The sequence below is a fragment of the Talpa europaea genome (assembly GCF_964194135.1).
Source record: "Talpa europaea genome assembly, chromosome: 1".
In the NCBI taxonomy this organism is placed as follows: Eukaryota; Metazoa; Chordata; class Mammalia; order Eulipotyphla; family Talpidae; genus Talpa; species Talpa europaea.
In genome coordinates this window covers 41,031,158-41,055,014 of record NC_140073.1, presented here as the reverse complement: position 1 = coordinate 41,055,014, position 23,857 = coordinate 41,031,158, and the positions used below count along the sequence as shown (strand labels likewise).

The 23,857-nt window shown below is 47.0% G+C and overlaps 1 protein-coding gene across 5 annotated transcripts in view; it reads left to right on the top strand.

The window, feature by feature from the left end:
* The window catches only part of PPFIBP2 (PPFIA binding protein 2), a gene marked incomplete at both ends in the record, with an annotated part of 100,856 nt that overhangs the window by 18,534 nt on the left and 58,465 nt on the right, over positions 1-23,857 (top strand). For 3 of the 5 annotated variants that reach the window (XM_084252791.1, XM_084252796.1, XM_084252792.1), the window contains one exon: positions 22,378-22,470. In XM_084252791.1, the coding sequence (XP_084108917.1) occupies positions 22,378-22,470 (93 nt within the window). Of the gene's footprint in view, positions 1-6,497; positions 6,546-22,377; positions 22,471-23,857 lie in introns of those variants that run through there. The other 2 variants (XM_084252793.1, XM_084252794.1) reach the window with 1 other exon arrangement.

The window sequence follows — 23,857 nt, the reverse complement described above, 5'->3', positions numbered from 1 at the left end:
AGTTAACCTCCTAGAGACAGTTTCTAGGCCTCTCTAGGTATAGCTGTCTCATGTCAGGACTTGGCTGAGGCCAACATCCCAGGGGCATGTTGTGAATGGGAAACCTCTGCTGGGCCTGGCTGGGCTAAGGTCTCTAGGATGCATGCTTATCTTGCACATCCTACTTGTCAGTTCAGCCACCCTCAGTTACCTTCTTCTCTATTCTCTCAAGAGACAAGGAAAACAGGAGGGGGCATTCCCCCCACCCCACCCCCACTGTATCAACTTCACCACCTTGACTTCAATTCCCAGCTCCTGAGACAAAGCCAGGGCAGTCCTGCCAGATTCAGTTTGGAATCTCTCCTGGCCAAAGAAGCAAATCTGTTTACCATATTGAAAAGCCAGAGGAATTACAAAAAAGGTGAGGCAAAAGGCTGTTTTACCAATTATAAACTATGAGCTAGAGTTTCCCATGCCATGTGATCGTCTCTGCATCTGTTTTCCACCCAAGGCCTGGAACAAAAGACGGGTCTGTCATAGTGAATTGCGCATTCTCATTTTGAGAGGTTACAGACAGGCGTTTCATAGGAAAAGCTTTTTCTCAGGATTTTAAAAGAGATAAGGGGAACTTTGGTGTTTATCTTTTAAGAAAAAAAAATGGAGCCTGTGTGAGCCGATTTCCAGTGTGGGAGAACTTAAGAGCTCAGAAAGCCCTAAGTGTCAGCACTTTCTTTCCTAAGGGCCTCCTGGCCTGGGTGCGGCTGGATGCATTGCAGAACTGGAATCAGCCACTAGGTGGGAGTCAGGGACAAATGACGGAAAGTCTAGTTCCCAAGGAAGAAGGTATAGACTAATACGAGAAAATAGCTATATTATTTGTATAAGGATGGCAAAAGCACCTCTCCGTAGTAAAACTGCTGGACAGTGTGTGTGGGTCAGTTGGAAAAGAGGGTTCTTTCCAATTTTCCTCAGAATCTTGGGAGGGCCCCACTGTTTGTGGTGGGGGAAATCAGACTGTGGACTGAGAGCCAGTCCTGGGAGCACTCACTGGACCTTCTGCTGTCAATGGTGAAATGGCATTTCAAATCCCTTAATTCTGGAACCTTCTGCTGGAGCACTAGCAGAATGGCTGTCTCCGTTCAAAGAGGCATTTCCTGATCTCACATCTGCCAGGCCCTGCCCTGGAGGAGCTTCTTGAACCTTTGATTGGAATACACTTTCCCTGGGGCAGCACTTCAGGCCTTTAGCCTCTGCAAACTCAACAGTTTTAATAATCCTGGATTTTGACTTTTCCTCCCACCAAGTAAATTATACCCAGCTAAATTCCATTCAGACCCGACTTGAAACTGTTTCAGTCCCTATGAACGAATGTTTATAAATGACCAAGAATGTGCAAACACTGAAAGAGCAAATAAATCCTTCCCCATTAAATTTCCTGCTTCAGGCCCAGGGGACATGGTGGGTGATGTTGCCAGGTTATCGTAACTTGAGGTCTGAGCACGTAGACAACCCACCCTCCACCCAAAACAGCAGCCTGGGAGAGCCACACCACCAGGGGCCCCTGCCCTTTCAGACACCTGCTTGTCGGTTGGCAGGTTTTGGCGGATTCATGCTTCTAGACAGATATCCTCAGTACCCTGTGCTTCAAGAAGCTTCTGAGAGTGGGGGCCTCCCTGGTGGCGCAATGGGTTAGGCACAGCATGGCGAAGCTATCAGCAGCCTCTGGAGCATGAGTTTGATCCCCGGCCAGGGAGCAACCCATGTGGCATGGCAGACCTCTCCTGATTTGCCCTCTGCTCCCCTCAGCAGTGTATTTCAGTCAGTCTGCCTGTTCTGTTCCCCACTCTGTCTCTGGTGAGTCCTCTCACCCCCCACACCTCTGGTCTGTACCCCAGTTCTTATATCCATAAATAAATAAATCTTTAAAAAAATAAGCTTCTGAAAGCAGTTTCCTAACCTCTACTACTGAAATATGAGATCAGTAGCATGAGTCACCTGGGAGCTTTGTTTGTGAAGCATGATTTCAGACCCCATTCCCGACCCAGTAGGATAGAATCTGCATTTTTTTTAAAGATTTATTTATTTATGCATACAAGAGCTGGGGTGTAGGCCAGAGGTATGTGTGGGGGTGCGTCTTTTGGTAGAACTCCTTCCAGCTAGGCAATTCATTATATAAAGATGGGGAAGCATTGTCTTCCCGGACCCGTAGGGGTCCAGTGACTATGTCCTGTGTTCGGCCCAATGCCTATTTCTTACACCCCATGATCTGAGAACAAGCTTTGTTTTTTGCTGACTTTAATGACAGTAATAATCTGTGATGTGAACATGCTATAACACATAGTTTCAGTGGCAGTGTTCCTGGAACACGGGCACACTCATGGGTTGGCCACGATTGCTTTTGCATTTCAGGTGTCAGAATTGAGTGTGACAGTGACCACATGGCCCGGCTGGCCCTTTATAGGGAAAGACGACTGACCCTTGTCCTAACCCATTTTTGAGGTGGGCTCCTGGGGACCTGGGCTGCCATGCCCAGGATGCTGTTTGATGAGCAGGACTTGTTTGCAAGCCTGAAGGAGCAGTGTCTTTGGGCTGGTTCTTTCCATTCCTCTGTTCTTCTCCTCAGAGCAGGCCCATTACACAGAGCAGCACTCCTTTTGCAGGACACATGACTTATGGAGGGCGTCCTCTCACGAGTCACCATGGCCTAGGGACCAACGCTCAAGGCTGACCTGAGGCTCATGTTGCAGGTGACAGATCAGCTGGAAAGCACATCACCCTCCAGATTCTTCTCAGTAGCTGGTAGGAAGAGCAAAGCCTCAGGAGCCCCACTCCCAGGCATTCCCACACATACCTAGAATTCCAGCCAGGTCAGCGACCTGCGTAGGCCTCCCTTCTAGTCCCTGGATGAGGAAGAGGACTAGCCACATGATTTCCCTTGTCCAAACCTGACCACTCTGGCTTCTGTGTTTTCACTCCCCAAACACTGAGTCTCCTGGTTGGCTGCCTTCGCCCCCAGCTAGCTGCCTCATGTTCCAGATAGGAAGCAGTGGAATGTGGTCGCCAGGTTGTGAGTTGCTTTTGGGAAGGCCCTGAAGACTGACTGCATCACTGGAGTGACCCCCGTTTGTATACCCTCTGCGGCTCTCATTGGCAACGGGTCCTCAGGTCCCTGAGTTTCAGAAACTCAGAGGGATGGAAGCAGGAAGCCCCTAGTCCCCTGCCCCAAATCTCCCTTAACAAGAACAACTTAAACCTCTCAGAACAACTGTACAGGTCAGATAGCACCCAGGTTTCTAGCCTTTGGGGAGTCATGGATCATCTGGATAATCTGATGAAAATTTTATTTTCAGAGAGATGGTGATTTACACATACAAATAATACTTTGTAAACATTTGTAAACAGAGTCAGGGGCTAGTGATCTTCCCAAGCCCATCTGTGGGGGTGCTCCAGCCTTCTAAGGAAGATGTCCTGACCGTGAGTTCCCCTCTCTCTGCTAAGGGCGACCGCTCCACTGGGGCATCCTGAAGCTCCCTGCCCCTGCATCTCTCTCAGGGCCCCCCCCCCCCCGCCCCAACCCCGGCCACACCTACTTGCCCTGCTCCTAGGTATTTTGGGTGATATTTTGTGTAATTTTTAATCTGAATTATAAATGTATGTTGCTATTTAAAAAATAATAAATAAAAGGGCCTAGATAAGAATTGCTACTCAAGGATTTGGTAAAAATATGTCAAGAATTTAGCTGCAACTTGTGTGGATTCCTCCCTCTCTCATTCCCTCCCCCCACCGCCCTCCTCTCTTTGCCTTTATCCCCCCACCCACCCCTTCATCGCAAGTGAGTTGAGCGAGTGGATGAAATTGGCTCCATCTTCTCTTCTTTGAGTCAGGCATCTTCACCCTGGGAGATCAACCTTATTTTTTTTAAGGATTTATTTATTTATGCATACAAGTACTAGGGTACAGGCCAGAGGTGGGGTAGGTGGTGAGAGGATTCACCAGAGACAGAGGGGGGAACAGAACAGGCAGATCCACTGAAACACACTGCTGAGGGGAGCAGTGGGCGAGTCAGGAGAGGTCTGCTGCGCCATGTGGGTAGCTCCCTGGCCAGGTATTGAACTCATGCTGCAGTGGCTGCAGCTAGCTTCATAGTGCTGTGTCTTAACCCCTGGTGCCACGAGGGAGGCAGGAATACCTTTAAGACTCAGTCTCTCTAAGTAGATTTTAGTTTTAAATTGCCAGTCTTAATCATCTGAACCTCATTCTTTCATCCAGTGAGTGTTTAGGTGCTTCCTGAGTGCCAAGAACATACTCAGTGTGGAAGGGAGAGTAGTGACATTCCCCCTTCCTCCAGTCTGGTGCAGTGGACAGACAAGGGCCAGCCGTCAGCCTGTCCAGCATGACTGGGCAGGTGTAGTGGAGAGGAGAGAGGTTCTAAGGAGGGAGTGAGAGCCGGAGCTGCTCCTAAGCTAAGTCCTCCTGAACAGGTGGGGGTGAGCAAGGCCAGAGTGGCAGCCACATTGTCACTTGTCACCTGTTTCCTCCTCTCACATCAAAACCTACAGAATGACACTGATCCTCTCCCCCCCACCCCAGTGGACTAGTCCCTCTCCCAGTCCAGGCCCCACATCAGCTCCCCTGCCTCTTCCTCCCTAGGGCCCCAGAAAGACCTTTATCCCATACCATGGAGTAAATCTTTATTTGCCCAGGGCAGAAAGTTGGTTTCATTTGCCTTGAATACTGGATGAATGTTTGTTGACTGAGTAAATTCTTCATTTGACTTTCCCAGACTTGTAGATTGAAAGAAAAAAAAAAAAAATAGGAAGACCTGTGAACTACCCCTGCACCCATAGTGAAGGTCTTCATTAATCCATCCTATCACAGTCTGGGTGGGGCCGGGACAAAGTATGGAATTGCAGTCAGAAGCTGAAAGGGTCTAGAGATCCCTGCATGGGCAGCAGAGCCTGCTTTTTTCTTTTTGGCCTCTGATCTGGGTGTGTCTACAGGAATTTTCTCCTCCCCTCTGCCAGCTGCTGGCCAGAGTGCCTCTGCAATCTCTCTGGCCTGGGCCAACCTGCTAGGAACTGTGCTGCTGAGTCTGGATCCAGCTCCCGTCAGGGTGAATGTTGATGCCAAGCTGAGGGGCCTGCTGATACCCAGTAGAGCCTTCTCTCCAGCCTGGGAGTTCTAGGAAACCCCCAGTAACCCCGAGGGCACCAGGAAGGCCCACACAGTCTCAAGATGTACCTCTGTAAGTCATTTATGGCAGGAGAGCTCAGGGCCCTTGCATGTAACCAGTTCCCGCTGCACCCACATCAAAGATCACTTTCATAATCAGTCATAGCCAAAGGCCGTATGTTAAAGACCTAGAAAAGCTGTTTTCAGGGGAGCTCTCAAAGTAGATGGGAACAGGGGAGGACAGCATCTGAGGAATATGGATAAGCCCGCCCTGGAAAACCAGCATATGACCTGCCAATTGGACAATAGACACAGCTCCCATCTCTGCCACCTACTATCTCTCCTGGACTCCTACCTGGAACTCTCCCTAAGTCTCATGGACACACATGTGAGGCGGCCTCACCTTTTCCTCCTCCCTGACTTGTGAAGCAATTAGTCTGCAGTGGGGGACAGCTAGGGAGCCTGGCCTGTGACGTGACAGAAGCTGACCCCTCCCGGCCAGGATGTGGCCCCAGGGAGCCCTGCAGTTGGTGACTGACAGCTGCCCTGGCCAGACTCCCTGGAGTGGCAGAGGTCCCCAAGGCCTCAGTAGTTGGTGCCACCAGCGCCAAGGACAGAAAACACCCAGCAGGGCCAAGCACCCAGACTGGAGCTGGTTCCGGATCCGTTCTGTTTTGGAAACTTTCCTCAGGGCACAGCCCGTGGCCCGCCTGGAGAAGGGGTAGGCGTGGGCTTCAGGGTGGGGGTCAGGCTGTGTGTGGGAACCAGCAGCTCCTCTAAGAGCACCACTTATTTTTAGTCTTCTCCCCAGCCCCAAATAAACTGAGAGCAGCTGGGAGCCAGAGGGTAAATGCAGAGTGAAGCAGAGACAGGAAATCGGGGTCTCTTGGTAATGAGTTCCAGCCACTCCAGAAAGGGGAAGCCAGACGAGGAATTTTCTTCAGGACTGTTTCCCTCTGGCAGGCTCTGGTAACACCGAAAAGAATGTGCGTGTGTGCGGGTGTGTGTCTGTGTGTGTGTTTACAACTCCTGTCCAAATCTCCTTCCCACCTTTGTGAGGCTGGTTGCTCCTGGGGCTGGAACGGCAGGGCTGGTGCCCAGTGTGGCTGTGGGGGCGGCGGGGGAGGGCACTGAGCAGCCGGCTGCTGAGCCCTCAGCAGCCCTCGTGTGGCTGAGACTGTTTAGGAAAGGCTGGAGGACACGGCCAGGGAAGTGGGGAAATTTGAACACAGCTTGACGTTCCTGAGGGGGGAGGGGACAGAGAAGGAAGAGGAGAGCCCTTGGTCTCCCGCCAGAAAAAGGGCTTTTTTAACCAAGGACTCTAACTGCTGACATGGGTGCCCAGCATGGATGGGGACATTGATGTTTACAAGCATTTTGCGTGGCTGAAGAGGGTAAGTGCCTGGCGCCTTTCTCTGGGTCACCGTGGAGATGAGTAAGGGGAGAGACACTTTGGGGTGTTTGAGCTGTGCGTGTGTGTTTGTGTGTGTGTGCATGTGTGTGTGTGTGTGTGTGTGTGTGTGTGGTGGGGGGTGGTGTTGGTCCGACAAAGCCCTGTTGTGGCCAAGTTCTCCATGAGAATCTAATTATAGACACCAGGGGAGAAAAGTGTCAGCTGTCTTTGTTTCTCTGACATTCTGGTGAATGAGCCTCTGTGTGGAAGCCAAGAACGGAGCCAGGGCTGTCAGTTCTTTTAACTTGGGTGCTGACACAGTTGGGGGCTCCGAGCACCACCCGTGAAAAGGTGTCCATGCTCTTTTGGTCGGAGGACACGGAGAGGAAGCTGCTGCCTTTTAAATGCACTGAATTGGGAAGTTGTGGAACTTGTCCTGGCCCTGATGTTATCCGGCGTGGAGAGCTAGTCTGTCCTCAGCCTGGAGAGCTGCCGCGTGTCCGGAGGAGGCTCTCTCCATGCTCTTCTGAGTGCTCGGAGGCCAAGGCTTTGGGTTGTGGGTTGCCCTTTCTGGAGGGAATGAGCATGAGTGTGTGGGGGGAGCAGGGCAGGAATAAGTGCTGGGGGCTGGAGTAGCATCCGGACTCACAGAACCCAGGCGCTTTTCTCTTTGGTGACCCTCTTTAGCTGGCAGAGTTGGGTGTCTATTTATTTTCACATTGAGGAGTTGTTGGCAGAATGTGTTTCAGCGGCAAGAAGGGCAAAAAGCAGCTGACAGATAAGAGATTTGACATTGTATCTGAGGAAGAACAGAAGGGACAGGACATGTCGAGGTTGCGACTCCCCCCACCATCCTAGCGCCCAAACACTGGGCTGGCCTTTGTGTGTGCCCTCTAGGGCCCTCATTCGGCAAATGCTCGTTGAGTTCTAGGTACGGGGTACAGTGGTGAGCAAGACAGACCCAGTTTTGCTCTGGATCTCCCATCTGATGTGGGAGGTGGAGAACAAACAGTCCCAGTAAGTGAACTTGAAATAAGAAATAGCTGAGTGCGGTGAGAAAGATCAGAAGGCCATGAGGGTTTGGACGGAGGTGGGGTCAGGAGCCCACTTTAAAGAAGTACACTTCATTGTAATCCGAAATAGAAATAGGAGTCAGGTGAAAAACCAGGTGAAGAACATTCCAGGCGAAGAGGACAGTGTACACAAAGGTCCTCAAGGTGGAGGGCGTTTGGCAAGTCTCCAGAGAGAAGCAGTGGGGCTGAGCTCAGTGGCGGAGGGGAGGGGCAGGCCAATGCCAGATTAGCAAAGGCATAATAAGGGTTGTGAGGAGCTGGGATTGACAGTGGGGGGCTGGTAGCAGGGAAGTGACATGGGACACATTGGGGGATCTAATTTTTTTTCTTAAGAACATTATCCTAGCTGTGATGTGGTACATATGGTAAGTGTTGTGAAAAGTGAGGCCACTGAATAAAATTAGAGAACTCAAGAGCCTGTCCGGATCCGCCAGTGCAAACCTCTCATTTAACAGAGCCCCAGAGAGGCTGAGGACCACAAGGTTATTAGTGTAATAGCCATAGTGGTGCAGCCTGATCTTCAACCCTGTACTCTGTCTCCCAGTCCAGTTCTCTTTCCCTGTCTCTTTTTGCCAAGTATGTAGGTAATTACTGGTTTAGAACCCAGCAGAAACTCTGCTTGTGCCCTGCCCCTGCTTAGCGTTGGGAATGCAGGCATTGCAGTCACCAGAGCACATACCATGGTGACCAGACACTTTGGCAAAGGTTTGCATGTCAATCTAAGCATTTGCAAAGTCTCGCTGGGGAGATACTGGGAGGAGATAGGTAAGAAATGCACTTGCTATCACTTAGTCTTTGTTTGCCTTTCTCCAAAATTAGGCTTTTAAACCAAGAGGTTTTCTAGCCACGGAGTGCCCCTGGATGGTCTGTGCAGTGTTCAGCCACTGGGGCAGACTTTTGTACCCTTGTACATTGGGGCAGAATTTTGTACTTTTGTAATTTTGTTCATTGTGCAGAAGTTCTGTCTGTGGAGGAGCTACATCCTCCACGTGCTGCAATGGCAGAGGGCCCTTTCTGTCCTGAGACCCAGGGTCTCAGCTCTGGCTCCTGGGTTGTGTTGGAAGTTTGCTGGAGAAAGCTCTAGTCAAGGAAACTTCACACTGCCCCCAGCCCCAGCCCCACCCCCAAACATTCATAGCAAAGCATATTTTTCTTCTACTTTCAGAATTTTAAAACATATAAAAAAAGTCTGGGATATGTCACAAGGCAGTATGATCAGAGTATCTCTATATTCTGCTCTAAACAGATTCTCCTTTCAAAAATCCCTTCAACATCATCCTCTTTCATCCTGTGACCCTGATCACAAGTCCCTAGGACTTGCTGTTAGTCTGAAGAGAAAGCCCACACTTTTCCATCTGCTTGGCCCTTGAGATCTTTTGCGACCCAGCTGCAACTTACCTTTTAAGTTTTGTCTTTTCTATCTACTCTGTTGAGAAACCAAACATTCTCCACTCTTTGCTGAGAGTGTGTCCCATGGCCTTGCTTCTCCCTAACTCCCACTCTTCATCTGATGCCATCAGGTTCTCTTGGTGCACCGGTCACTTGCTGACCTTATCCCAGTACCTGGCTCCTTCAGCCCATCTGCCTGGCCCACCCATCCCGTCTCACATGCTTCCTCCAGCTGAGTAGGCTTGGACAGCAGGTTTCTCCCAGTTCAGGATTTTGAATGTGGGAGCACTGTGTTCTTTGTTCCTTTTGCAGAGGGGGTGCATCTAGAAGAAGAGGTACTTGGGTGAGGTTTGTCTGGTGCATAGGTTAGGAGTTCTTGCCATGTGACCAGTCCCAGAGGGGAGGGTCTCAGGCAAGACATGTTTTTGAATTTTGGGGCAGTGGAGGAGATGCCTTAACCAGAGTTGACAGGTGGCAGGGGCCGGACACAGAGGTAGAGGAGAAGCATTTTCTCAAAAAAGAAAGGTTGCTCTATGGCCTTGAGGGATGAGATGTAGGTTTCCCCAGCCATCTGAAAGTATAATGTTCCTATTTGGTTGATTTGGAAGATTATTTTTCATGCAGGGGAATGCTATTACCATTAGTTTATATGGAAAAGTTTTTGAGCATTTCCAGACCCCAAAATAACCTATTAATTCATATAAAATAGGAACACTGTTTTTGGATAGTGGGAAAACCTGTACTGTGTACTTTATCATTAAGAACATGGAGTTTGAAGTAAAGTATGGATTGGAATCTTGGCTCTGCCACAGTAGCTCTGTGACCTTAGGTTTATTACCTCTGAAAACTGGATTTCTTTATAAAATAGGGAAGATAATACTAACCTACCACATACAAATTTTGTGAGGATCATGTAGGAAAAATGCTTAGCATAGGACCATGTACGTAGGTAATATTCACTAAAAGTTAACTACTATTGGTCATTACTAGGGAGGGGGTTTCTGAAGGAGAAACAGGGGGGAGGTCCCTTTCCATACTCGTGATCTTAAAACAAAGCTGGCTCACCTTGAGCAACCAGTGGCTACAGTTACTGTTGGCATGGCCAGCTCAGCATGGCTATTGAACAAAGGCTGACCAGGGTTGGTTGGGCCTGCAGCTCTTTCCCCAATAGACAGAGCCCAGGGAAAAGGGACTCTCCTGCCAAAACTATACCCGATACCTCTCCCCCTCAGCTGTTTAGTTTCTGACTGACTGACAATTAGCCCACACCTGCCCTACTTTGATGCCAATGAATCCAACCCACATAGTCTTGAAAGAACCCCTAAAAATAGCTCCAAGCAGGGTCTGTGGCCTCCCCCAAACTCTTGGAGCAGGAGTTCATTTTCCCAGAGCAGATATCCTAGCCCTGTCAGCATCTTCACACTGCTGCCTGGCTCCCACCCTCTCCGTGTTTAAGTCCAATTCCAACCCAAAGTCACAAAGAAAATGAGATCCTTGTGGGTCCCCCATGGAGTTGGCTTGGGTTCTCCAGTAAAATGTGGAATGGACTCAAGCCACTAATGAGACTTTATTCTGTGTCATCAGCTGCTCAAATGGTAGCTCCAGTAGCCCCGTCACTTGAGCCAGAAGAGCAGCAGGGATGAGCAGACATGCAGGCATCCTGACTCCAGATGCAGACTTGCCTTGCACCCAAGTCAGAGAAATGAGAGTTGCTTCTATGGTGAAAAGCACAGATACTGGATCCATCCCTGGGTTCATATCTCAGCACTGGGTGATCTTGGACAACAGATTAACTTCCTAGGATTCAATTTTCCTGGCTATAATATAAGTGTAAATAATTCATTGTATGTGAAGCACTTAGACCTAAGTTTTAGCTGTGGGGATACTAGTCACTACCAATGAAGTCTTGTTATTCCAGCATCACACGCCCGAACTTAGTTCTGGGGGAGAGGTTTTAAGGCCACGAGGAGTGTTAACAGTAGGTATGGTAGGCCTCTAGTTGTCTTCTGTTTCCTGTAATAGGTCCCAATTTTATTTTATTATTTTTTAAAGATTTATTTATTTTATTTATACAAGAACCGGGGTACAGGCCAGATGCGCGGGAGGGTGAAAGGATTCACCAGAGACAGAGCGGGGAACGGAACAGGCAGACTGACTGAAATACACTGCTGAGGGGAGCAGCGGGCGAAACAGGAGAGGTCTGCTCGCCATGTGGATTGCTCCGAGGCCGGCAGGGATCGAACCGGCACTGCAGAGGCTGCGGACAGCTTCACAGCACTGCGCTCAACCATCTGCACCACCAGGGAGGACCCAGGCCCCAATTTTAGCCAGTGCACCCACATGCACCCCCCATCATGTACCCAGTGTAACTTAGGAGACAGAATTCTGTTCTCTCTGACCCTGAGCACCGGTGACCCCTGTCCGCCTGCTAACATAGCGTAGCATGTTAACATAGCATCATACCAGAGTCATTGTCTCAGTACCTTGTGGGTGGCCTAGAGCACCCACAAATAGCTGTTGGCAGTTTGTGGGCTGACAGCAGTGTTTGGGGATCCCTTGACTAATCCTTGCTTTCCTCACTCCCCCTTTGTCTCTGTACCTTCCCATTGTCCCCAGCCTTGAACTTCCTTCTCAACTGACGCCATCACCTACTTCATCAGGAAAAAAAAAAAAGCCCCACGTGTAGATGAATCTCTCATCCTTCCTTCCCTTCACTACAAAATGTCACTATGTTCACAGACATCAGTTTTCAACTTCTCTGTTTCATGGGCCAAGAATCTCTTCTGCCATCAGTGTTGTCCCAGTGTCCTGTCCTCCTGGCCCAACTCCTCTTGTTCCTTTGTTTCTTCTCTCAGCGCCTCCCTACCTACTGTTTCTTGCCCTTGCCAGCAACTGCTTTTCTTCAATTCTTAGGGGAAAACAAATCAAAACTATCCTTGACCCTGTATGTGCATACTGACTTAGAACCTTTCTTCCTTTCACATTAGGGTTCTTGAAAGGGCTGGCTGAAAACTTGCCGTCTCTACTCCTGCTCACTCAAGCCACTGCACACTGGCTTAGTCCCTAAAGACAGCTTTCACATTCCTTCTGTGTTTTTCTTACTGCCTCTAGTTCCCAAGCAAACTTTCCCATCCATTTCGCCCTGACTTCATTCCTGCTTGGGAACCTGGTAGGGCTAATGGCATGCTTTGTGAGGACCAGCTACTCACTTTGACCCTCACCTAATCCCATATTTTCTACCTATGGATCTTTCTCTCATGCCTATCTGATTGTTGGCTCCCAGACAGAAGCTTCAGGCAGTCCAAGAGGCACAGGGTGTTTACTTTTAACACTTACAGGTGAGTTGAAACAGTCTTACTGTGCCTCTTCCATCCCCAATATCATTCTGCCCTTCCGTCTCTGAAGGGGTGTATGTGTGTGTGTGTTTTAAATGAGTCACTGTGTCTATTGGAATTGGCAAGAGGAAGAAAGAGCACCTCTTAAAAGAACCTCTGTTTTCACCCTCCTCCTGGCTTTGATATCGCCCTCCACAAGACGCCAGCACACTTCCAAGTACCACTTCTCCTGCAGCCCAGTGCTGTAGGGCCCTTGTGCACCCAGCACCTGGCCTAGGGAATTTAGCCCAGACTCAACTTAGTCAGGGTTTTCATTTTGGGGAAAAATTTTGGTGAATGAAATGTATCTCACTCACTCCAAATATCCTGCTCCCCGATGAGGAAGCGGGCCCCTCAAGCTCCCCACGCCAGCCCCTCAGTTGGAGAGTTTATCAATAGACTGTCTTTACAGTACCATTTGTTTTCTTAGTTAATTCTGGGAAACAAGTGTCTGAAGTGTTGCTGTGCCTTTTGAATACCCTGTCTACACTGGGATAACTTTGAAAAATGCTGTTCTTCCATTCTCCCATGGAAATTATTTCATGACTTTCTAGACTATATCTAAGTGTTGACGCCACTGTAAAGCTTTGTTCTTGAAAGTCACAGGCAACTCCCTCCTCTCCACCGCTGCTGGCTTACATAAAGCCCCGTGACGGTACTTATCACTTCTCACTGTAAGACTACAGGACTTTTTGAGGGCAGGGAATGAATCATATACTCAGCACAGAGAGTGGCATCTCGTAACTGTTAAGGAATATTTGAGTCATTGAATAGATAAATGAGACTGAACATTGCTTGATCAAACAATTTAATTTGCTATCTATGGACTTTGATTTCCTCTTCCCTAAAGGTAGATATTTATTTATTTATTTTAATTTGTGGAACTTTCTTTTATTTTTTTAAAGATATATTTATTTATGCATACAAGAACTGGGGCACAGGCCAGAGGCGTGAGGGGTGAGAGGATTCACCAGGACAGAGTGGGGAACAGAACAGGCAGACTGAGTGAAATACACTGCTCAGGGGAGCAGTGGGCGAGACAGGAGAGGTCTGCTGCGCCTTGTGGGCTGCTCCCTGATTGGGGATTGAACTCGTGCTGCAGTGGCTGTGGATTGCCTCATAGGTTGTATCTTAACCCCTTGCACCACCAGGGAGGCCCCAAGGTAGATATTTAGATCCTTTGATAGTGACAACCCCATGAGCAATGTGTGTGTGTGTGTGTGTGTGTGTGTGTGTATACATATATGTATATATATTATATATAATTGAAATTAAGAGGGCATAGAAGGTCCAGGTTAGAATAGGCTGTCCCTTGTTAGACTCTTGGTAGCTAGGGGTCTGATTGCACCCCACTCACAGCATTTGGAAGAAACGGAAGAAACTTCCTTAAGTCTCTGCCAAAGACCGTAGATTGGTTTCCTAGTTATAAGCTTCTGCCCACTCTCATTCTGCTTGGTTCCCTTGGTGATGGGTAACCTAAGCCATATAATGGAATTGACCATAGCCTCTATGAGCCACTTATTTTTATTTTTTAGTATTTTTGGTCCCTTTATTTTTAAAGTCTATATTTTCCATGTTTCTAAAAAGTGCAGTGTGCATGTGGTGCTCCTGAACTTGAATTAACAGCCTTAGTGACGAGGACATCACCCTGTGCCCGGCAGCCATGGCTCTCTTGGAATTGGTTTTCTGGTTTGAATGATCCCCTTTGACCAAAGGCAGACTACAAATATTCCACATTTTCTTTTGGGTTTTATTCAGCTAAAGACACATGCCATCTGTTTTTAGTGGCTGGAGAAGGGGAAACCATCCCACGACTTCTCCAGAGCCAGGGGTCACCTGCGGTGGGCTGTATTCACAGTCTCAGGGTGCAGGGGAGCCGCCACCTATCTGACATACTCAGACAGTGGGGACAGTTTATGTGCAATGGCCAGGGGTCCTCAGGGAACTGGAATCCATGACTTATTTGAAACTGAAGGAAATGTGACTATTTACCTAGTGAAGGCTCTATCAGACTTGGTATCAGGAGGCGAGATGTATTTTGAGGACCCCAAGGCAGGAAGGAACTCTGAGAAGTAGGTGTTGGCTCTGAGAAGCTGCATCATAGCTAGAGCTGTCATGCAGGGAAGCTGACTCCTCAAGGACTCCCCACCCTCCATACTTGCATTCCAGATGACACCCCCATCTGTGACGGCTCCTCTGCCTTCCTTGACTGTTTTAGAACCAGCTCTTTCCCCAGGCACAGTGAAGTGCATGGTGCCCACGGGAGGTCTCCTGGGACATGCAGGTCAAGGAATGCTACAGAATCACTCTCCCCCAGCCTCCCGGAGAGTGTAGCAGAGGAAGGGGTGTGTTCCTGGCATGGGCCAGCTGGGCTGTGAAGGAGCTGTGCCCCTGGGAATTCTGCCTGGCCCCCAGCTGTGGCATCAAGCACTTCCCCATCCAGGACCCTGTGGAGAGTCTAACTTGGCGATTCCTTGGCCAAGCTACCATGCAGGGGCAAGGCCAAGAGTGAGCAAGCATCATGGATTCTGCCCAGCTACTAGAGTCAGGGGTGATGGATGGATGTAAGGAGGCTGCCAGGGGTAATTTGGCTGGAAAGCTTGTGTTTAACCTAAATTTGACCTGACTTCCAAAGTGGAACAGAAATAACCATTCAAGTTTTTATTGAGAGTCATTACTAGCTATTGTACTTGTTATGAGCATGTATGTAGCACATAGTCCCTAGAATATGTAGTAAAATGTCAGGGGGACGTTGCGTTCATGTAAATAGGACTGAAATGTGGGCATGATTTCAGGGACAATGGAAGAACGAACATGTCCTCATCTGTTTGTGCCACAGGCACAGTTCCCGGGCTCTTAGTTCACAGTGGGTTCTGTGTTGCCACTTAGGCATTTTTTTTTCCAGCCTGAAACTATTTCAGTTATTGTTCCCTTGGGCTGTTTGTACAGATCTTTATAGATACTCAATATGCGTCCTGATCAAGAACATTGCCCATTTTTGTTCTCTTGCACAAACAAAGTAAGTTAATTAAAACTGTCAGTACCAGGGCTAAACTGCTTCTAACTGTACTTTGGTCTTTAAGCTTAAAAACAAAGCAATTTAAATGATTTCCATATTTCCACAATCATTCATAAGTTGTTTGTGTTACACAGAGGAACTATCAGAGCATTCTGCTGTAAAGAACATTCCACATATTTTTCCCACATGTTTTGATGTATGTTGGCTTAACCGACCCTCAATAGCTTTCCATCTAACTTCTCAAATGGCTGTTGATGCTTTTATGTTATTACCCTTCATTTATTTATTTCCCTCTTGTCTTTTTTTTTTTTTCAGCCCTATTTTAATTTCCAATTATTTGTTTCTTGTTTAACTTATCTTCTTCTTACCCTCCCCGGCTTCTTGATGCCCTTGGCCTGTTGTGTATTTTCCTGTCTTACCTTCTTGTTCTACATGGCAGGCGAGAATTGTAGCACTTAGCCACCCATCACCCTTCTTGTTCTACATGGGAAATAAGAATGGAGTCCAACAGGTGGTAGATTGAAAGCCATCTATTCCAGACAAAAGAGAATGGGTGCCTTTTTTCCTCAGTACATTCCACAGACACACCCTGAGCCACAAGGTAGATTCCATATGCCCTTGATGATAATCCTGGTTTTAACTCTGGCTCAGAAATGACAAGGTTATCTTAAAAAGTGCCAGTTCAAGCAAATCAAGTGACTGTGGCAGAATTCTTCCATAATTCAGTACTATATCCAAATAACAGGAGCTATTTCTTGAAAGTCTCTCGCCAAAGGTATAAATTTCAGTTACGACCACCCTTAGAGATAAATGAATTAGCCAGGACTTTGGTTGCAAGTAACAGAAACTCAGTTTGAACCAGTATAGGCCAAGAGGGGAACAATAGGAAGGGCAGGGATACATTTACCGCTTTAGAAAGCATGAACTACTAGTCCCTCTTCCTTCACCTTTATTTGCGATTCATGCATGTTGTCTTCATAGCTGGCATCTGTACACCAGCTTCTCCACATAGAAGAGGACAGGGCCATTGATAACCTCAGAACCTTCTAGCACCATCATTGCATGCTTTGTTCCCACGTTTAAGAATTCAGAGGAAGGATTGCAGCTATTCGGACTTGGATCAGGTGGCTAGGAGGCAAGGATTTGCCTTAGATATAAGAAGATGGCAGCCCTCGCCATGTCACATCATGGTAAAGGTGATGATCATAGTCTAATCTGGACAGAGAGACAAGAATCCATTAAGGTGGGGATCGGAAGAGTTCTGTCTCCATTGGTCTTCTCTACTCCTTTTCCTTAGCAAGAGGGCAGGGGGAAAATTGACTGATCTGGGGTTTCCTACAACTAATGACAAGGTTTCTTTTTTTGGGCCTTTAATATCCCCTGATAATCTCATCCCTAATTAAAATTCACTGTCTCCCACAATACATAAACCTACTTTATTTCTTGAGTCTGCTGGCATCTGGCTCTTTGTTCCTGAGGAATTGCCAGAAAGATTTATTCACTGATCTTTGGGACAAGTAGGGACAAGATTCAGTTTAGATTAGGTTAGTGCACTTGGATATCCCCAAAGGTGCTTTATGTAGAAAGTCTGTCCATGCTAGAATATTTTATATCCTTCCTGGGCACACACAGTTCTCCATCCCCTCACTGTTCTGCTAATTGCTGAGGCTGATTAGGTAATCATGGTCAACTCACGACCCCACTGATCACAGAATGCCCTCATGGCTGCTGTGTCATCCAGAAACTTCTTCCTTTCAATGTAGTGATGACTTAGAAGACAAACCCACCTAAGGCTGTTAATTGTTGTGTATTAGGCCTGCCCGGCTCCAGCAGTGACAGCTTTTTGTGTCTTCCAGAAATAAACCCATAAATTATAAGAGGACTCAGCAACATCTTTCTCAAGTTTTAGGAAGATGGTGATCTGACAGTTCTGGGCTGTGTTACGTTTGCCTCCGACATGATTTTAGCGGATGGATTCTTTGTATTCAAGACTTTGCCTAGGATTTTGAAAGCAAAGCTTTAATAGAGACAAATGTGTTTTGGCTTCAATAATCTTGGCTAAGTTTTCTGAGTTATTAACACTATACATATAAAAAGAAGTCCTTGGGCTGACTCAGTGCTGTGATACAAGAGAGGGAGTAGTTTCACTGGGGCATTCTTCAATTGAGATGCAAGAAAACAGAATACACAGACCTCTTGGTCCCTCTCCATATCTTTAGGTAACTGACCTGAATTTTAGGATTGGGATCATGAGAAGATGTTTTTTCCTGTCATATTTGTAGAAATAACCTTTGAAACAGAGGAGGAAATTTGACCAAACATCTGTATATGTAAGTTCATCAGTATTCCTTTCAACAGATCTGACCTAGAAGCTAACATGATTTGTTGAGTAAAAATCATTTCTTATTTATATTCATCAGTGGGATGAGACCCTTAATAGGGTGTTTGCTTGCCACTCCAGAGTGGGGAGGAATAGAATTTAGTAAGTATCACCTTTCAAGTTTGATTTGGCTTTCTTCAGTCTGACCTCATGCCTGGAGAGCTGGGAAGCTGAGCTGTTACTGCTTTACCTAGTAGGGAATACAGACTTGAGAGCCCCCCCAAACCTGGATCACTCTGGGATCCAGCTGTATGATCTCAGTATTGATCTAAGCCTTCGATTGCAACTCCACTGTTAGAATTAAGGAAGCAGTGTACCCTGTGCCCTCTGACAGAGCAAGTTCTCTTGAAAGGGAGGCAAAACAGAGCTGTGTTGGGCCTCCCCGGTGGCGCAGCGGTTGAGCGCTGGGTTGCGAAGCTGCCCGCAGTGTCTGCGGCGCCGGTTCGATCCCCCAGCTGCTCCCTGGCCACCGGAGGAGGGTCCCACATGGCGTGCAGACCTCTCCTGCCGCCCGCTGCTCCCCTCAGCAGTGTGCTTCGGTCCTTCTGCCTGCTCTGCTCCCCGCTCTGGCTCTGGTGAATTCTCTCACCCTCCCATGCTTGTATAAACAAAAACAAACAAACAAATAAATAAATAAGCATGCCTCTATTAAAAAACAAAAAAAAACAGCTGTGTCCGAACTCTGTCTTATAAAATGTACTTCTGAATAAATAAAATAACATTTCCACAACTACATGTCCTTTTATGCCCTCATGACACAACCATTTAAATACCAAGAATGACATCAGGAAGTGATTGAACCTGTTGCCCAATTACTGGAATTAGGAGTATACATTTATTCACTCAACTCAAATCGTCACCTTTGGCTGATGAATATTGGCATTCAACAAGATAATTCTCAAATTATCCTCTTCTCAGCCCTGTTCTCAGATGCTTTCCAGCTTCTTCTCCAGGTGGAGGTAGCATTTTATCCTGTTCTGTGACCTAAGGGACAGTACTTTCTTAAGAGTGTGTCGATCCCATCAACTTTACAAAAACAGATGGCTCTGAACTTCACCAGGAGCAAAGGACATAGTCTCCATTTCATTCTAGTTTAGTGTCTGTTGAACTCTTGTTGGAGAGTAGCGGAGATTTCAGTGGACTGCATGCGGGGAAGATGCTCTGTTACTGTAGACCAGTGATTTGGGGTGAGTAAATTTGTACTCTGTCTTCTCAGATTAAGCTATAGCAAAAAGGTTACCAGTTTATAATATAGTAACTAAAGCAAATTATCTATTTGTGCCTTGTTCACACACTTTGTTGACACACTTTCCTGGTTTTGTTGTTATATGGGCCAGTGTGACTGTTGAGAGAGGATGTGTCCCTCAATTTATTACAGGAGGGAAAAAAGTCCAGGAACTACTGTTAGGGGTACTCCAGCAGTGCTTCTAGATTTTACAGTGTATTTTGATTACTCAAAAATATCCACATATTTTTGTAAGAAGCTCAAATGTTATGATTAAAATAAAAGCCCACTTTGACAAAACTTCCCACCCCCAACTTTTGTAGCCCAAACACTTTCCCAGGACAGAGCTCTGTAAAGGGTTATTATGTCACCCCTACCCAGACACTTGATCTCTTTATTTGCATACAAATATCCAAACATAAAGAGTTGCATAATATTGTTTTCTAGATCACATTGTCTTACTCTGTGGGACTTGCTTTTCCACTCTCCAGTATGTCTTGTATCTCTATAATGGTCTGTAAATAAGTACATCATGCCTAAAAATGCTACAAATTGTCCATAATGTGGATGAACCATAGTTTATTTAGTTACTCCCCTAGCAATGGACATTTAGGTTTAGACAGTATATTCAAACTTTGTTTTAAGTGAATTCTCATAATCCCAGCATATAAAAAATTAAGTTTGTACTCTACTCGATTAAGCGATAGCAAAAAGTGTACTAATTTATAATATGGTAACGAAAGCAAATTACCCATTCGTGACTTGTTCACACACTTTGTGCTTCAGTTTCTTTCTCTATAAAATGGGAATAAGTACAGCGCCCGTCTCACAGGGTTGTGGGAGGATTAAATGCGTGAACGCCTGTGAAGTGCTCGCCCCAATGCCTGGTGCATGTCGGTGCTTGCTCAGGGTTCACAGTTCTGTGCTTGAGTCATGAATCTCTTTTGTTGGTTTTCATAGAATCACTTTGACCTTTGACTCACATTACCTACAGCTTTTCACTTGTTTGGAGGGTGTCACAGGAAAGCAGTGAGTTCTAGGCTCCGTTGACTGTGAGGATGTCATCTTGGATGTTGTTTATCTCATTATGTAGTCTCTCTTTGAAAACAAAGAGAAATTGCTCCTTTCTCAGGAATGGCTGCGTTTCTCCTGGGAAGTCTGTTTGACTTTCTCCTACTTATCTGTGTGTCTTCCCTGCTGTTCCAGAGGCTGCCAGAGTGGATCCAGATATCTCCATCTACTTCTTGCATGTTTTATAGACTCTATGGTGTACATTTTATGTATTAACTGAACCTATGGCATCAGTGTTCTTACTTTTCTTTTTTTTCCCATCAACTAGTGAAAATCGCTGCCTTTCTGTGTGACTGTAGGGCAGAGGATTTGCTGTGATGAGGAGCGTTTGCTTCAGCTGAGGCACTGTGCACTTGCTGTGGTGGCTCCTTGGGGTCTCGTGGAGGGAGTCTGCCCTTTGGTCTTCTCTCCTTCCCTCCTGCTGGAGGAGGGACAGCTGCCAGTGTGGAAGGCTCGCCACACATGCAACACTGGAGTCGGCACAAGCAGCCTCACTTGGGTGCCTTCTCTATTCTCCCTAGACCCTGGGAGAGAAGTCACCATTATGTGAATTCTCTGCCAGAGAAGCATGTGAATTGCTGTTAAGAAGTGTTGCCTCTCTTTTCATGTCAGGTTCTGAGAAAATGTAGGTTATAATTATATCCTTGGATACTAGTCAGTTTGACCACGTGAGGGCCAGGCTATTAATTAATGTAGCAACAATAACTGTCATCAACACGAGGAAGCCATTTATGATTGTCAGCGTTCTTTGTCTGTGGTATGAAAGCGCTTCCATAACAATGAACAAGATGCAGACTGGGAGAGGCTGGAGTGGAAAGCAGTGGAGTGGCAGCCAGGCAGTGTCCCGTCCAGCCTGTGCCCAGCACATCCGCCCTGGGCACTACCCCAGGGTTCGCCTACCCACCATACCTTCCACAAACACTTTTCTCATAAATGGAAAATCAGGCTTGAATGAAGAATACTCAGTGCCTGTTTCTGTTCTAGAACCATACCTAGCTCTGCTGCAGACCCACAGCTAGGCAGTACACTGGGGAAGGGGTGGGTGACAAGAGAAGAAAGGAGGTGCCCTTTCTTAATGGCAGGGGGTGGGTAAGCCATTTAGGAGGGTTGGCATGTGGAGAAACAGACTCAGAAGGGTGCCATCTAACCCATCTAACTCCTGTGCCTGGTTTCCTCTGAGGCTCCCTTTGCAAAATCATGACTTTCATTTGGGACAGAGGGCACCTGCCTTTGGAATATGGAACATTGAATCCTCTGAACTGGCCCAGGTTATTATGATTGTCACTTCCCCATTCAACAACAAGGTCTATTTTTTCAAGTGCCAGGGACTGCTGCCAAGTTCCTGGATAGCCTACGGTGGTCCTCTGGTTTCGACCTTCCATTAGCATGGAAGAAGTATTGCTGGCATCGGGCCATTAGCAGCTACCTCCCTCCTCCCTGTCTACAACCAGGACAGACACACCCAGAAAGTGACTGCAGCTCCTGTCTCTAGCTCATGGCACTTTATACAATTCTGCCACCTGCCATTTAAAGATCATCTACTTTTCCCATTTTCTATGGTTTCTGGCTACTTTCTATTTCCTGTGTTTCCCCTCTACTTAACCCTTTGAGACCACTCTGATTGTCATTTGAGTTCTTTTCAAGAGGTTTCATCTTGGTTTGCACTTCTTAGCTCTAGCACAGCAGGAACACAGCATGGTGGGCTTGGCTGCTAAGCCCTTGTGAAGGGTTTGGATGGCCACTTATAGAAGGGACGTGTGAGTAGATGAGGGGCTTAGAGTTGGTATCCCCATCCTTCATGTTCCTATGATATTCAGGATGAATGTCCGTACTATGAGATGGGCCTTGGTGCTAGAGGACCCTGGTATAAAAGTTAGGAGATCCCAAGATCTGTGCAGGAGCTGTTCTCATGCCATGTCTTGGTACATGGACTAGATTCCCCATCTCCTCTCAGAGTAGACCCTTACTGCTGTTGGTGCCTTGGGCAGGCCATGCCTACAGCTAAACCAGACCCAACATGTCTTGTCAGTTCAAGCACCACTGTGTCTACAGCTCCACCGAGGCATCCCAGCCAAGGGTGAGGTCACCCAGGGGGTATTTTTGCCAACTTTCAAGGCACACCTATCCATGGCATCTAGTCTGGTCCTTCTTGTAGTAGTTTTGAAATCCTGTGGCTTCCTCTTTTGGTGAGTGGTTTTGCATATATAGTCAGTGAAACTGTCCTCCCAAATTGCATATTTCATTTGAGAATTAGTAAGATGTTTGTCTAACCAATTCTTTTCACTTTTTTCCTTCCCTTTAGTCCCAGGTAAATCACCACGGTGCTGCTAGTAATGAAACCTACCAGGAACGTTTGGCACGTCTAGAAGGAGATAAGGAGTCCCTCATATTACAGGTGGGTCCTTTTGGATGGGAAGCAGCTTACCCTGCCACCTGCGACTCCAGAGCTGCCCTGATGAGAGGGGAGTGCAAGGTGTTTTCTCTGTTGGATTTATCCTGCTCCCAAAGTATATATGTTTTTAAAAAGACTTTTCCTAGAACAAAGCAGAAAGTAACTGGGGGCACAATTTAACTCTGGATTTGGCTTGGGGGCCTGCAAAAGCATTTGCCTATTTATCATGTACAAGCCATCATCTACCGCCATACCCTGGATGCTCTGTGACGGGAGGACTGATTGGGTCCTAACCTCTAGGAGCCTGGGAGTCTTGCAAGGGAGATAACATGTGTCCTTATGTAACTAATGAGACAGAGCGATATGGGCCTAAATGTGAAGGGTAACAGGATCCGGTCCAAATCATCTGGAGCTGATCTAGACTAATCACTTTGAGGCCTATCCCCCTGGGGTTAGTAAGGCTGATAAATGTTTGCTGACTCCCGCTTTAAGGAGAATGCCAAAACTTTTTATGGAGAAAGATAGTCAAAGGGACTATTTCATCTCTGAAATCTTGCTCTGGTTGGTAGAACATAAAGTCAGAAATTCTTATGGGAGGCCTATTGGTGAGGCAGGGGCCCTTTGCTGTGTTAGCTCTTCAGTGTGTAAGCCGGCAGCAAGGTCCTGGATGCAGCAGATACACTGCTGGACACTTTGGAGACTAAAAGATTAAAATCCCAATCCTAGACCCTTAAAAGGCTTGAAGTGTGGTGTACAGACTAGTAGTGAAATAGGGGACAGGGTAGGTGGGATTCTGGAGTCTTCCCTGGACTGGGAGCTTTAAGTTGGAATGCTAGAATAAAATTAAATAAATATTATTTTATTTGGCCTTTGTTTTCCCCTGTCCTGCCCTTATTTTAAATAATTGGAAGCAGACCTAGTGTACAATAAGGGAATTTTGTATCCTAGTTTTGGGTTTTTCTTCACTTCCCTGAGCTATTCATTAAAAAAAAAAAATTCAGTGCTCAAGACTTGGCGGTCATTTGTTTTAACTGCTGGTGATGCAGCAGAAAAGAAAACTAAGTCCCTATTCCAGAGCTTCCTTTTGAGTGTGCATTTGTATAAACAAGAAATAAGATGTTTCAGGTGGTGATAAATACTATGGAAAAAAACAAAATAGCCAAGGACTGTGTAGTCAGAAGCACTCCCTGAAAAAGACCTGCAGTAAGACGGGGTGTTGGGTGGAAGGACGCGCGGCCAGAGGTGGCTGGTCCAGAGAGCCCCAGGGTATGTGGGGGAACGCATGGGAAGGAAGGACGCCAGGGGTCAGGCCTGGCACTCTGCCCCAGGAAGCCTGGTGGTAACTGCCTTTCAAGAGGTAGCAGGGGCCAGGTCTTAAAGCATTCTTCAG